At 33.8% G+C, this 13,181-nt stretch overlaps 3 protein-coding genes across 7 annotated transcripts in view; 1 reads left to right on the top strand and 2 right to left on the bottom strand.

Annotated features, from left to right (window-relative positions):
• The window catches only part of Csk (C-terminal Src kinase), a 68,669-nt gene extending 68,574 nt beyond the window's left edge, over positions 1 to 95 (bottom strand). For all 4 annotated transcript variants that reach the window (XM_088185260.1, XM_088185263.1, XM_088185261.1 and 1 more), the window contains exon 1: positions 37 to 95. The gene's annotated coding sequence lies outside the window, so the exon portion shown is untranslated. The remainder of the gene's footprint in view (positions 1 to 36) is intronic.
• Positions 96 to 3,924: 3,829 nt separating this feature from the next.
• LOC148235668 (uncharacterized) lies at positions 3,925 to 6,280 on the bottom strand. Of its 2 annotated transcripts, none has more exons than XM_088184071.1 (7): positions 6,119 to 6,280; positions 5,912 to 6,045; positions 5,749 to 5,834; positions 5,630 to 5,676; positions 5,408 to 5,564; positions 4,433 to 5,143; positions 3,925 to 4,369 (listed from the first exon to the last, which is right to left on the bottom strand). In XM_088184071.1, exons 1-7 carry the CDS (start codon positions 6,239 to 6,241, stop codon positions 4,053 to 4,055), a joined length of 1,575 nt encoding a protein of 524 aa, XP_088040197.1. In that variant the 5' UTR covers positions 6,242 to 6,280; the 3' UTR covers positions 3,925 to 4,052. The 2 variants fall into 2 exon arrangements, with proteins under 2 accessions (XP_088040197.1, XP_088040198.1); XM_088184072.1 differs by having other exon boundaries at positions 5,633 to 5,676.
• A 3,324-nt stretch (positions 6,281 to 9,604) lies between these two features.
• Positions 9,605 to 11,667, top strand: LOC148235667 (uncharacterized). The gene is made up of 4 exons (XM_088184564.1): positions 9,605 to 9,688; positions 9,759 to 9,814; positions 9,874 to 9,934; positions 10,005 to 11,667. Exons 1-4 carry the CDS (start codon positions 9,661 to 9,663, stop codon positions 11,120 to 11,122), a joined length of 1,263 nt encoding a protein of 420 aa, XP_088040690.1. The 5' UTR covers positions 9,605 to 9,660; the 3' UTR covers positions 11,123 to 11,667.
• The last annotated feature ends 1,514 nt before the right edge of the window (positions 11,668 to 13,181 follow it).

The raw sequence follows: 13,181 nt of genomic DNA, 5'->3' as shown, positions 1-13,181 counted from the left end.
GCGTAAGTCACAACGAGAAAAAGGGCAAACACTCACCTGAGGGGGGCGACGACATTTTACACCGACTGACACCACGCACACGACACAACATCACTAATTGTGACCATGAACTAAGCGATCCTTCGAGTACGCAAAATTAAAAAATAAATATAAATAATTGCAATTCATATGTTATTAATTAAATACGTAATTAATTTTATAAATAATTTTAAAATATACAATTTTAAATTTATCTTCAGCATTAAATAAGAAAAATTATCACTTTTTGAAAATAAAAATCCTCGACCTTCTCACTGAATAGGTAAATTCAGTGTGACATATATTAAAATTAAACAGCAAGCTTTAATCAAATTGAGTACTATCTCTCACTGCGCGACTAAATAAGTACTCTTAGGAACTAACCAGTCCGCATATCCCTACACGCAACACCTGGATTGTCTATTGACTACACACTAATATCGGTCATTTTCGCCAGTTTATTTTTTCTTCTTCTCACCCTTATGTTGATTGGAGATTCATTTGGACTTTCGGATTACCACTATTTATCTTAGCGACCCTGTAAACTATACATAGATTCAACAGCAATATCAGTCGTTTTTGACAGTTTATTTAACTTTCCTTCATACCCCATGCCGATGGTGGGTTAATTCGCCGAGGTAATCAGTAAATTATAAAGCACGAGAAGCTATTGACCTACCTTGACTGCATTTTCAATTTTGCCGAAACTTTCAACTGAATAACACAAAACAAATTCTCGCATGTTTAATTTACTCACTTGCAGCGCTGATCGCTGATAGTGATAAGTTCTTAACTTAATTTATAAGTTTAACCAATTAGCATATAGTATTCGTGTGTTCCAAGCAAGCCGAATATTTTTTATATATTATAAGCTCGCTATATAAATATTAACAGAATATAACATTAACATGTATTTTCTTACATAATAATTAAATTTTCTTTGTCCGTGGTAAAATTTTTATTGATGAAATCAAGTGCAAAAAACAAGTTTTTAATTTACGTAATTATGAAACGTAATCGTTCAGAAAATTGGCTATACAAACACACCGAGGGAGCGGCAAAAGCCGATTACAACGCGGACGGACTGGCTGGCCAGCTGTCTTGCGCAGTCGATACGCGTGCACCGTGAATAGCTTTTCGGGAATTGAATTGGTCGCGCATGCGCACTAGAACTTCAGTCGTTACTCGTGTTCGTGTTTACAGTCGCCCGTCATCAACCGTTCATGCGGTTGACGTTTTGAATTTGTCTATTTATCCGGCCTTTCAGCCTTCATGTCTCGCAGTGGGAGCTGCCGGCTCCCCATACCAATATCCGTCTCCAACAAAAGATAGTGATGCCGGAAGACCATCAGTAGCTCCGTACCGGGTGACCAACCGCGGTAATCCATCAGGACGACCTAGGTTGAGACTGGACGCACACCATCGGCCCTCTGTCGATGGGAAGCATGTGCTCAAGCGCTAGGGTCGCTAATGCGCCGAACTCAGCTTACACACGACCTGAGGAAGCGGGTAGGAGCACCCGGAAACTTTCGTTCCCATACCAATAGCCGAGCAGGTGTGAAATCTCTCGTACACTTTACATCCCGACAAACGTGTTCTAGATTTGAGGAATACAAAAAGAATTTTCCAGAACCTCTTTTTATACCACTTCAACGCTTGTATGGAACTCTTTTTAATTTTATGAAGTTGAAAAGTGAACTTATTTATATATATTCGTCACCATAATTCCATTAAAAATCTATAAATTACAATAATAATATGATTATTAAAAATGAACTAAAAGATATTTTACGGAAGTATTCAATTTAATAAAATAATTTTTACCATACCGGCAACAATTGCTTCTGTAAAAAGATCATTTACTAAAATGAAAAGAATAAATACATTCACTAAAAATAGTAATTTAAAGTAATTGCATTAATCTTGCTTTTGATGGTTATTTTTAAATGTGCCCGCGCCCTCCTCCCAGTCGCATTAAGCTCGGGAGTTTCGGCCCATGGGCGACTCAGCCTAGCTTTCGCGCCTGCACACTGCGCGGACAGGCAATGAGCTAGGCCTCCTTCCTTGATCGTCTGAGTGACAAGATTTTACTACATTTATCCATAGTTGAAAGCCACTGCCTGTTCCAGTACTAAGGTCCCTACGAGTCCAACCCAATGGGTGGCATCCAGCTTTTAAGTTTTTTTTACCCCCCGTAGTACTACGTTATTTTTAAGTGTCAGTAGTGTTTCTCTCGAGTGATATTGGGAAACGCTCTCCTGGCACACCTGCGTACTATAGCTCAGCTTTTGCCTTGCAATAGCTTTGCTTGCCCCTGCATTTCTAGTTTTCATCCTTGGAAGGCACTTTCGTGCTTCCTCCGTTCCAGTTTCGACTCCCGGACCTTTACGACCGGGCCCTTTTAGGCTGTTGGTTAGAAATTACAATGCTTTGCTCGTCATTGGTAGTGCAAAGGATGCCACCTCGGTTGGGTGTTCACGAGTTGACTTCCTCTCAATGACCTGGGGTTTTTCAAGTCCCCAAGAGGTCCCTCACTCTCCCACACTGTTATCGGCGAACTCCAGCGTGTGGTTGACTGGCGCCGGGACGGGTTGACAGTCGAATAAAATAATTTTCGAAGATAAATACATAATTTATTTATCAAATAAATAAAATATAGTTTTTGTTTCCCCCACCCCCTGCCCACATGTCCTGTTTTAAAAATTACCGCACGCCACTGACACACACACATATATAGATTTTATTATGGCCATAACTTTAGTCCACAACTTCTGCAACGATAGACACGCCCACTGCAATCGACTACAACAACGGCGCCATGAAAAAGGTGCAGACGCGAAAGCGCTCTTTTGGGACGCTGAAGACGTACATGAACGCTTAATCGTCCAAATGCCTGCCAGATCAAGAGTGGCAGGTACCTAAAAAACTTTTAAAGCGTCACATGATGCTAAGGTACTTGCAACTAAGAGCCACAACAGGTTCGAAAAGCTTCCCGAAGTGGTCGAAATGAAGCAGCAGAGGATACCGCCCGTGATTGTAGAGATTACGGGGACTCACCTCCAGATGATCGACTTAATTAAGTCGATAACGAAAACGGTAAGCTTCTCGTTGCGATACACGGAAATAGGAAACGCGTCGGTGCATTACGCGTCGCTCGAAGCTCGTACATTGCTAATGGACGGATCGAAGGGCCAACGCTCCTTTCACACTTTCACCGCTGATGAAGATAAGACGGTGAAATCTGTACCAAGAGGGCTACCGGAGATCCCAACCGAAGACATCGCTGCTGACCTCGAGTGGCAAGGACTTAGCATCGTCAAGGTGATGACCATGAATACAAAGGCCGAGAACAAGGAGACTCCAGACTCTACCTTGTCCAGTTCCCGGCTAACACAACAGTGATTTACATTAGAAGTCAACAAGGTGTCAACAATTTGGCCACGCCGCTAGGAATTGTCAATGAGCCCCCAGGTGCGTCAAATGCCCCGGAAGCCACGCCACGACTGAGTGCTCCAAGAACCGAGAAGCGCCCGCCATCTGCACCGGATGTGGAAAAGACCATCCGGCCAACTTCAAGGACTGCCCTCGCATATTGGAATACCCGCATATAACGAAGAAGAGACAACAAATGCTGACTCCCAATGTCCACACGTCGCAGCCGAACTACTATTCAACCTCGAGCAAGAACCATGCAATTTCAATAAAAATATTACTGCTGCATATAATTAATTGCCACCCATCAAAACATTTTCCAATTCACCTGGAATACAACTAAAATCAAAACTGGTTAAAATTAAATATTTGTTTTGAATTTAGTTGTGAATACTATATTGTCACTACTTTTCCATGTACATACTAAGTTAATTTACAAGTTGGTTGTGGTTGTGTTGAAATTTGCCATTCAATCCTTTTAACCCACCTACAAGCTGTAGTTATCTGTAATCATTAACATGGTAATATTCGTCAATCAGTTATCTTTGTAATAATTTTGCTTCTACATTTAGTAATAAAATAAAAATATTTTTTATTCAATTTTATGCTAGTAAAAAACTTATAATTGCAAAACAATCACAAAAATACATTTTAGTTACAGCCAAACAAAAAAGCTGGTGCTGAATTTTGCAAAGCACTTTTCTCGAATTCACACAAACATGTTGAAAATTGTTACAAACATAGTATTTTATATTATATGTATTCAAATTACTTGAACTCTTTTTTCTTATGTAATCGCTATGTATTCTGGACATAGCAAAGTTTTCAAATGACATGCCACAAATTGTAATGCCGTTCATACACAAAACTTTTAAATTTTTTAATGACCATATACAAATAAAAGTTTTTTCAGTGATTTCTGCAACAATATAATAAATAAGTATGTTTTAAAAATAACAAATGATTCATGTCAGTTTCTCACCTGTAATTTTGATACCATTGGATATATCCAGGTTGGTCAATTCAGTGCAATTTGAGCAGATCTTCATTAACAACTCATCATTGACAGCTGTATCTGAACATAGCTCGAGTTTTTTCAAATTTTTCATATCCAATATTGGCTCTAGTTCTGGGCTCAAACTGTCAACACTCAGACCAAGAGATTCAAGTTGTGGAAACAATTTTAATACGTTAGATATATAACTTTCATCCCAATCCGCACCTATTAAGTGCAATTCTTTTAGATTACTCATACGCATACATACTCCAATAGACAGAAAACGCTGTAATTGCGAATCTTTTAAGCTGAACTTTGTTAGATTGTTTAAATTTAAATGTGCAAAAATATCTCTTGAGGAATGGTTATCCCTGGTTACTGGTTCTTTCAACGTGAACATAAAATCTCTGAACGGGTTATTGTGTACGCCACATCCACGAAGATGTAGGGATTTCAGATTGCTGCATTTACTGAATAAGTAGCTCCAGTGATTTGATTGTATATTGACAACTGACAGCTCATTGAGATTGGGACACAGTTTGGCAACCACGTACAGTGTTCTGTTTTTATATTCATTAAGTTCAATGTTTAGGTGTAGCGTTTTCAAATAACGACCAATTTTAAATAATAATAAATGCAATTTAACTGTCCTCAATGTATCGCCGTCCCATTCCTTTGCTTTTAATTCAACAATACCTGGAAAAAAGTTAACATTTAATTAGATTAAAAGCAATTTCAATAGAACAGTGGTTGAAACTACGTGAAACAAAATGAATTACAATTCGTTTTCAGCGAGGAAGTTTGAAATTAATAATATAACAATTACACAGATCCATTTATAACACATTGAAGTTAGTTGCGAGTGTAATGAATATTTCAGAAATAATTTTATATACAACAAAATTTATTTACAAGTTCCGGTAAGTTCTCACCAATTATATAAGCAATGATATTAATTACCTTTGTATTTTTCGCGGACGAGATAATTCCAGCGTTTGCTGACTCTTTCGGATTGAATCAATTGTTTCAGCGGCAAATAGCTGAATATTTTCATAAAACAATATTCGTTCACCACATTCAAAATATTATCTTTGTCTTGTATATTCACATATTCGTTCTGAAAAATAGACACATATAAGAATATTGTCATATGATTAATTAAATTTGATCTTATGTAATTACAACTGTTGCAATATCCGATGATGGATGTACACTTTTAAAGATTTCTCCTAAAAATAGCATAATTTAAAAAAAAAATTATATACATATATATTTTAATAGTTAAAATATAAAACCTGTACCAATTTTAGTATTTTTTTGAAGCCAAAAGTCCGCTGTGGAAGCTTTTAATAAAACACCTTTGATTACGACTCTGCCATTTATAGCTCTAAAAAAATAAAAATAAATTTATTTTTTCAATGATAATTATAATTTAAGTCAATATTTTGCGATTGAACGACTGACTCGAACGCTTCAGTGGAATTGTCATACGTGATCAAGGCATAACTACCACGCTCAGTAATTCGGGACTGTTTGAATATAGAATCGACGATTTTTCCGAAGCGACCGAAATGTCGGAGAACATCCCTGGGTCGCACCTGTAATATTTTTTATTTAATACCAAAATATTATGCGATATACATATATACTATTAATATTCGAGTCTCTTACATTATTTGGGATTCCGGATACGTGTATTGTGGTGACTGGTATGTTCTCACTTGTATACATTATGCTTTCACGTGTATACACTATATTTTTAGGTGCATACGTTATGTTTTTACGTTTAAACATTATGTCTGCACTTGTTTATTAACCTTTCTGTCCGTAAGTGCAATCTTCTACCAATTCAGTTTGGTTTACGGAGCAGTATTGCGACACACTTTCATCACTGACAAAAACCGCGTACATTCCCTTATAACTTTGGGACTTCCCAAAGACGTAATTTTTAGCGAGTGTTTTAATGATGAACTGATTTTTTTATTTATTTAACGGTTGATATTAATTACAAAGAAATGAATAAAAATAAAAAGATATTACTTAGACCAGTGTTTCCCAAATTAGGGGCCGTAGGATTTCTCGCGGGCGATGCGAAAATATTCAGTAGAAAGTACAAATATTTATTTATGAATATTTTTCCACATTAAATATTTAGGGAATGTATATATTTAAGTCTGTTAAATAATAACACATTATATTAAAACATTTTTATATACACAAAGAAAATTATGTAAGTGCATGCGCAGAAATATTGCGTATTATAAATATGTGTATTATAATTGTAATAATTACCGCCAAATAAACCCTTTAACATGAAAAAAAAATTTTAGTAATTGGAAAACACTTACTTAGACAAAAATCTTAAAATTTTTAATTAAATTCCCTCCGAAAAATGTCAAAGAAATTATATAAAAATTTCAATTTATAAAAATGTATAGAAATTTTTACTTTTTTATGGTTAGTAGATATGTTATACAGCATTTAATATTTCCTTACATTTTACTCTAAAGTTTTTTCACCCCTCCTCTTTCTGCGATGTATATATCATCATATGGCAATTACAATTATAGGTAAAATTTAAAAAAATATTTTAATTTTCTTGTTAATGACAATTTGCTATGTATTTATTTTGAATGTATAAGGATGGGAAAAAATATTAATGTTTTTATTGGTTTTATTGAAAATATTATCCATTATTACTAAAATAATTTCAATCGGGTACTGCAACGTATTATTTTACATCGGTGCTAACACTAAAAAATATTTCTAGCAAATTTCCCATGGTCTAATAATAATGATGATAATAATAATATTTATTTTATTAATTCAAAGTTTTCTTCTTTTGCGAATTCACAAAAGATTAAAAAATTCAAGCCTATTTTTTATTTTTTATTGTAAATTTAATTTTTTGAATATGTAATTTAAAAAAATATATTTTGCAAAAAATTCAATTTTTTTCGATTTATATGTAATTATTTACTTTTATAATTTATTATAAAAAATATGATTTTTTAAACATTTTTCAAAAAGAAACCCGCATGTAAAGTGGTTAATACTTAAAAATTAATAATGTGTAAAATCATAATTTAACTATAAAAAGTAAGTTCATAATTTAACTATGAAATATGTATTATTTATTAGATTACTATAATATATTTTTTATTTAATTTTGTATAAGCCGAGTATAAAGTGTCCCCGAAAGGGTAAATTGCGATTGTTAATCGTTACGTCATTGATGCTCATTGATGCGATCGATTGACTGTTTACAGTGGCACGTGAAGCGATAAATTTTCTATTATTTTTACGTGGTTGACGAGAATGATAAACTGTAAAGAATCTCGGAGATGATCAATTGCGATTGATCAATCGTTACGTGATTGACGGTTTCTAATGATGAGCGATTGACGTAGGTTACACGTTTAGTCTGCCATCAGTTCAGTCTGTGATCTTGATCATAAAATACTGATAGTGGACTGATAGACTGACGGATGATATTACACGATCAGTCGAGACTGACATCAGTCTTCTGGAGAACGCTTTCGGGTGATACGTTTACCGCGGAAAAAATGAAGCGACATTCTCTTATTTACGTAATTATTATATTTGGTTAAAACCCAACCTCAGCTTTATTTGGCATCGAATTGGAAAATCACAAAACAAGATGGAAATGAATTACTTGATTTGGAGCCCATTAGCACTCGAAATTCACCAAACGATGTAAAAATAATAAGAGAAAAATTTTGTCACTTTTTCAATAACGAGGGTATATTGGATATTCGCAAGAATTAATAATAAATATTAGACTGTATTAATTTATTAGGTTATGTTGTATTCGTTTTAATAAATGCATTAAATATTTTAAGCGTTTTTATTTGAAAATAACATACTTCGGGTCGCTCGAATTCATCTAAAAAACGAAGATATTGAAAGTCAACTCTTCGGAGTATAAACATCATCTGCCCCGGCCCCTGATTTTCGGGACGTTATTATTTTTTTAATGCTCGGCGGTAATTTGATCTTAATGTGTTTTTTTTAATATCGTCGATGATGGCCAGAGGCTTAATTTTTGTATAAATTATCAACAACCTTCCCAAAGCTTCATTTCTATTATACTTATTTACATACTTCTTATCGGTTGTATCCCAGAGAATATGCATTGATTCTAATCTAAATACAAAATCTTTCTCTGCTTCAAACGGCTGCGTAGTTAGCGTTCTCGGCGCATACCTCCATCGTTGTCCGAGCGGTGACTAATAGATCAGACTGATGGAATGTATTACACGATCAGTCTGTTGTCAGTCCGCACCAGACTGACGAAAATTATAAAAATATTTAAATATCTGTCAGTCCGGTTCATCAGTCCGTTATTCAACGCGTTACACGTTCAGTCTGGCGTCAATCGGACCACAAATATGGACTAAACTGACGGCAGACTGAGCGTGTAACCTACGTCATTGATGCTGCGTCAATCGCTATGACTCATTCGTTTTTTTTGCGCCGTCGAAGGAAGTCGTATCGAATCTGTCAAATTTTTTTTAAACAATCCCGGGATATCTGGGACGGTTGATAACCCTGATTCTAGTACCTGCCGTTTCGTCAAGATGATTTCGAACGCAGATATGGCATACTTGCAATTACTATTGCGGTTTCTACTCAGAAAAAATTGAAAAGAATCAGACGTTGGTACAAATTAAGCCCGATGATTATAAAAATACTATTGTTGCACAATAATAAATAAATAATAAGCTAGTAATTGGTATGAATATGCTCCTCGTACCTTGGAAATGATAATAATGGAAACGTGTGAGGCTATATTCTAAAAATTAAAAGAGAACATGCATTTTATTAACAAATGGCAGATCGGCAGATACTAGAATCGGGGTTATCAACCGTCCGGATATCCCGGGGTTGTATCAGAAAAATTTGACAGATTCGATACGACTTCCTTCGACTATGCAACAAGCCAAATGAGTCATAGCGATTGATGCAGCACCAATCGATATAATTAACAAATAGCAATATTATTGCTTAAAAATAAAATATATATTTGAATAGAAATATATTACCAAAAATTCTAACTGGAATTTATTTATTATATTTTTTATTTTTCCATGGGGTGCACATCACTATGATTTATGCTTAAATTTTTTTTTGCTTAGGCCAAGAACGTCGAAACGCAATTAATAAGTGACATTTCGACTTCAGTAACTAAAATGTCATTTTCGAGCTTAATTCAAACAGGTATTGAGTTAATGATCTATTTCAGTACTTGAAATCAAATGTAATTGCGCTATTTTTTAATTCTATGTAGAACCACTGATAGAAAATCAAGATGAAACTATTCATTATGACAAATTTACAATTAAGGTAAACTATGTGATGTATTACAAAATAACATTAAATAGAATTGTAATAATGTATTTTAGAGTGAAAACTTGAAGATAGAGTTTGATGGCATTAACGAAATCAACGATGATATTGAAATAGGTTAGAATTGTATTCTATTCAATAATTGTTTTTGTTTTATAATACTGATTATTATTCGTATTTTTTTTAGAAATGCTTAACGTTAAAAATACACTCAACGCAAACATAGACAGTGTAGATTTTTTAACATTCCAAAAGTCGAGAGATACTTCTGCGCCTTACAAAATCAGTCCGATTCCTCGTCTAATTTACTTCGAAAATGAAAAAAATTTACTTTACGATAAAATTGAACAAACATGCGTAAAAGAAATCCAACCAAATCCCAAAAGTTGTCATATTCTTAAATGTGATGTTTGCGAAAAAATATTTAAAACTGAATCTAAGCTATCAAAACATATTAGCACTCATAGTTATCGCTACAAATGTAAATTGCATTCAAAAGTGTTCAAGTCTAAGGTCAACCTCTTGAGTCATATTAAACGAGTTCACGTCGCCGTCGGATGCGACAAGTGTGGAAAAGTATTTGATAGTCCATATTATCTTAAAAATCATAAAAAAGTTCATACTAAATCCTACGAATTTGAATGTGGCCAATGTGATAGAGTATTCACAAGCAAATTAACTTTTACCTATCATTCGAAGACGGCACACGTGGATTCTTACTACTTTGAATGTGACCAGTGTGGAAAGAAATACAAAACTAAAAATAGCCTTATAACTCATATGATTGTGCATAATGAATCTTATAATTTAGAATGTGATAAATGTGAAAAAAAGTTCAAAAAAAAATTTTCTCTCGCTGTTCATCTGAAAAGACACAACGATTTGTACGATTTTCAATGCCATATATGTGGGAAATTGTTTCAAAATCAACATTGTCTTACAACCCACCAGTTGATAGACAATGTTTCTTGTGGCTTTAACTGCACCAAATGTGAAAGATCATTCGATACGAAAAAATATCTCACACAGCATATGTATAATCATAATGCTTATAACTTCAAATGTGACATATGTGAAAAATTATTCAAAAGTAAACGTTGCCTATCGCATCATAAGAGCGTTCATATTGAATCTTGTGACTTTGAATGCGATGAATGCGGAAAAGTATTCAAATCAAAATTATATCTATCGCGGCACAAACAAAATCATAAAAATTACTACTTGCAATGTGCCATGTGTGAAAAAACATTCAAAAGGAAATCTAATTTAAGTGTTCATTTAAAGATGGTGCACAAAGATAATTGAAAATTTAAAAGAATGTCCAATTTAACTATTCATATTACATAGTACAAAGATTATCCTAATCAAAAAATAATTTGTCTTTTGCGGCACAAAAAAATCATAATAATACCAATTTCAAATGTATCGTGTGTATTAAAGTAGTCAAAGTAAAATCTTATTTAACTCCTAATATGAAAAAAATACACATCAGCTATTGTAAATTTCATTGCGACGAATGCGGAAAGGCGTTCAAATCGAGACACAAAAAACTCAATAATAAGTCTTTGAAATGCGACAAGTATGAAAAGGTATTCAAAACGAAATTTTATTTTAAAATACAAAATTTGAATGTGACAAATGTGGTAAAGTATACTAAAAGAAAAGTATACTAATTTGAGTGTTCATTTAAAGAAAGCTCATTATGATTATTGTTATATTTAATGCGACATTTTGTTCAATTAAAATTTTATGTTTGTATTATTGTATTTTGCGATTAAAAATATTGTGTACTATTTATTTATGTTATATTATGTATAAGATTAAAAATCATTAAAACGATTATTATTGAATTTCAAATTATTTCCTTACTTGTGTTATATCACGGAGTAGCATGATGAAAAGTATGCACGTGCGTTAGCCGGAGGAATGACTAATAGCAAGCGTCATAGTCAGGGCTGGATTGGCCCTTAAGCACGCTAAGCAATTGCTGAGGAAACCAAGAAAATAAAAGGCACCAAATTCAGAAGTACTGCGGTCAGTTATTCCTTGCTCCCGATGAGCAAATTTATAGGAACAAAATGGGTTTGTTTAAAAAATTCCTAAACTTTTATTTTGTTTTTGTAACACTTTTAAAAATATCTATCTTTAATTTCAGTTTCAAATATAAAATTTTGCCCCACGGTAATATTACTGATATTCACTGAGCACCACTTTAAGAAGAACTGATTTAGAGTACACCTAAAAACATATTTATTGCGAAATGGAGTTTTTCAACGTGCTCAAAAATAGTATTACAAATAATTAATGATATGATATATTTTATATGGTGCTCCACCCTGCTGCTCCACAAAGTTAGGGTCGAGCACTGCAGAACAAAAATATTTTCCAGATATCCATAAAGCGAAATGTTTTCGTTAAAATGTTGCAAATATGGAAAGAAGAAAAGTTGGCAAATGCTCCAGTCTTAGGCTTCACAGGCAAGAACAGTGGACGCTACCGAGAACTAGAGCATCATAAAGAGTGCGCAATACTAGAGTATTCCTAAAGTAGCGCGAGTTTCTTATGATAAAACCGAGCGTTTTTAACGATCTGCTGAGACTCTCTGCAATTTGCATGCTGAATCTAAAGTATTTTTCGAAAGTCACACCTAGATGCTTAGTAAAGGAAGACCTGCTTAGAATATATCCACTGGCATCGACAACCTTGAAATTGAAATTGTGTGAGATTTCTTTATACTGGAAAGCAATCGGCTATAGCAAGCCCACTTCCATAAAGAATTGAGATCCTCCTGCAGGTCGAGGGAATCCGAAATCGATTGCATTCTCTTGAAAAATTTTAAGTCATCCGCATATAATGAAAAAATGAACGATTTATTGCTGTTTCTATGTCAAATGAACAATAGAAACAGCAATGGACCCAAATTAGATCATTGAGGTACCCCAGTAGAAGTCATAAAAATATTGGTGGTCGGCAACAAGCGTTCCTACTACAACGGTGACGGCACGATTTTATTGCTTTTAACGTAGATCATTAACTCCTGAGAAGGGATAATTATTAATATTATTTTAATGCAAGTAGTTTAATTAGTGACTAATACCTGAAAACCTTGATTCGATTTTCATATGAACTCTAATGCTTTTCAATTTCTATCATGATTATTATTGTATAATTACGATCAACCTTCACTAATTAGGTTTTCATAGATTTTTCTAATCTTACTGGTGAATTTCGAGATAATAAATTGAAATTGAGCTAGGTTGCATATTTTATGTATAAAAAATTCGCTAATAATTGCCACTTCAGCCTTTGGAGAATATCATATATGTATGATATAAAATTATTTAATAGTAATAATTAATACATA

Source organism: Plectrocnemia conspersa, unplaced genomic scaffold, assembly GCF_051122295.1.
Source record: "Plectrocnemia conspersa isolate PC_06_02 unplaced genomic scaffold, ASM5112229v1 ptg000004l, whole genome shotgun sequence".
NCBI lineage: Eukaryota > Metazoa > Arthropoda > Insecta > Trichoptera > Polycentropodidae > Plectrocnemia > Plectrocnemia conspersa.
This window is presented reverse-complemented; position numbering and strand designations above follow the sequence as displayed.

Coding starts and splice junctions, on each gene's coding strand:
- LOC148235668 (XM_088184071.1), bottom strand. CDS start 6,241: ATGTTTAAACGTAAAAACATAACGTATGCACCTAAAAATATAGTGTAT. Junction 6,046..6,118: donor TATCCGGAATCCCAAATAAT/GTAAGAGACTCG, acceptor AAAATATTACAG/GTGCGACCCAGGGATGTTCT. Junction 5,144..5,407: donor CGTCCGCGAAAAATACAAAG/GTAATTAATATC, acceptor ACTTTTTTCCAG/GTATTGTTGAATTAAAAGCA.
- LOC148235667 (XM_088184564.1), top strand. CDS start 9,661: ATGTCATTTTCGAGCTTAATTCAAACAG. Junction 9,689..9,758: donor TTCGAGCTTAATTCAAACAG/GTATTGAGTTAA, acceptor AATTCTATGTAG/AACCACTGATAGAAAATCAA. Junction 9,815..9,873: donor ATGACAAATTTACAATTAAG/GTAAACTATGTG, acceptor AATGTATTTTAG/AGTGAAAACTTGAAGATAGA.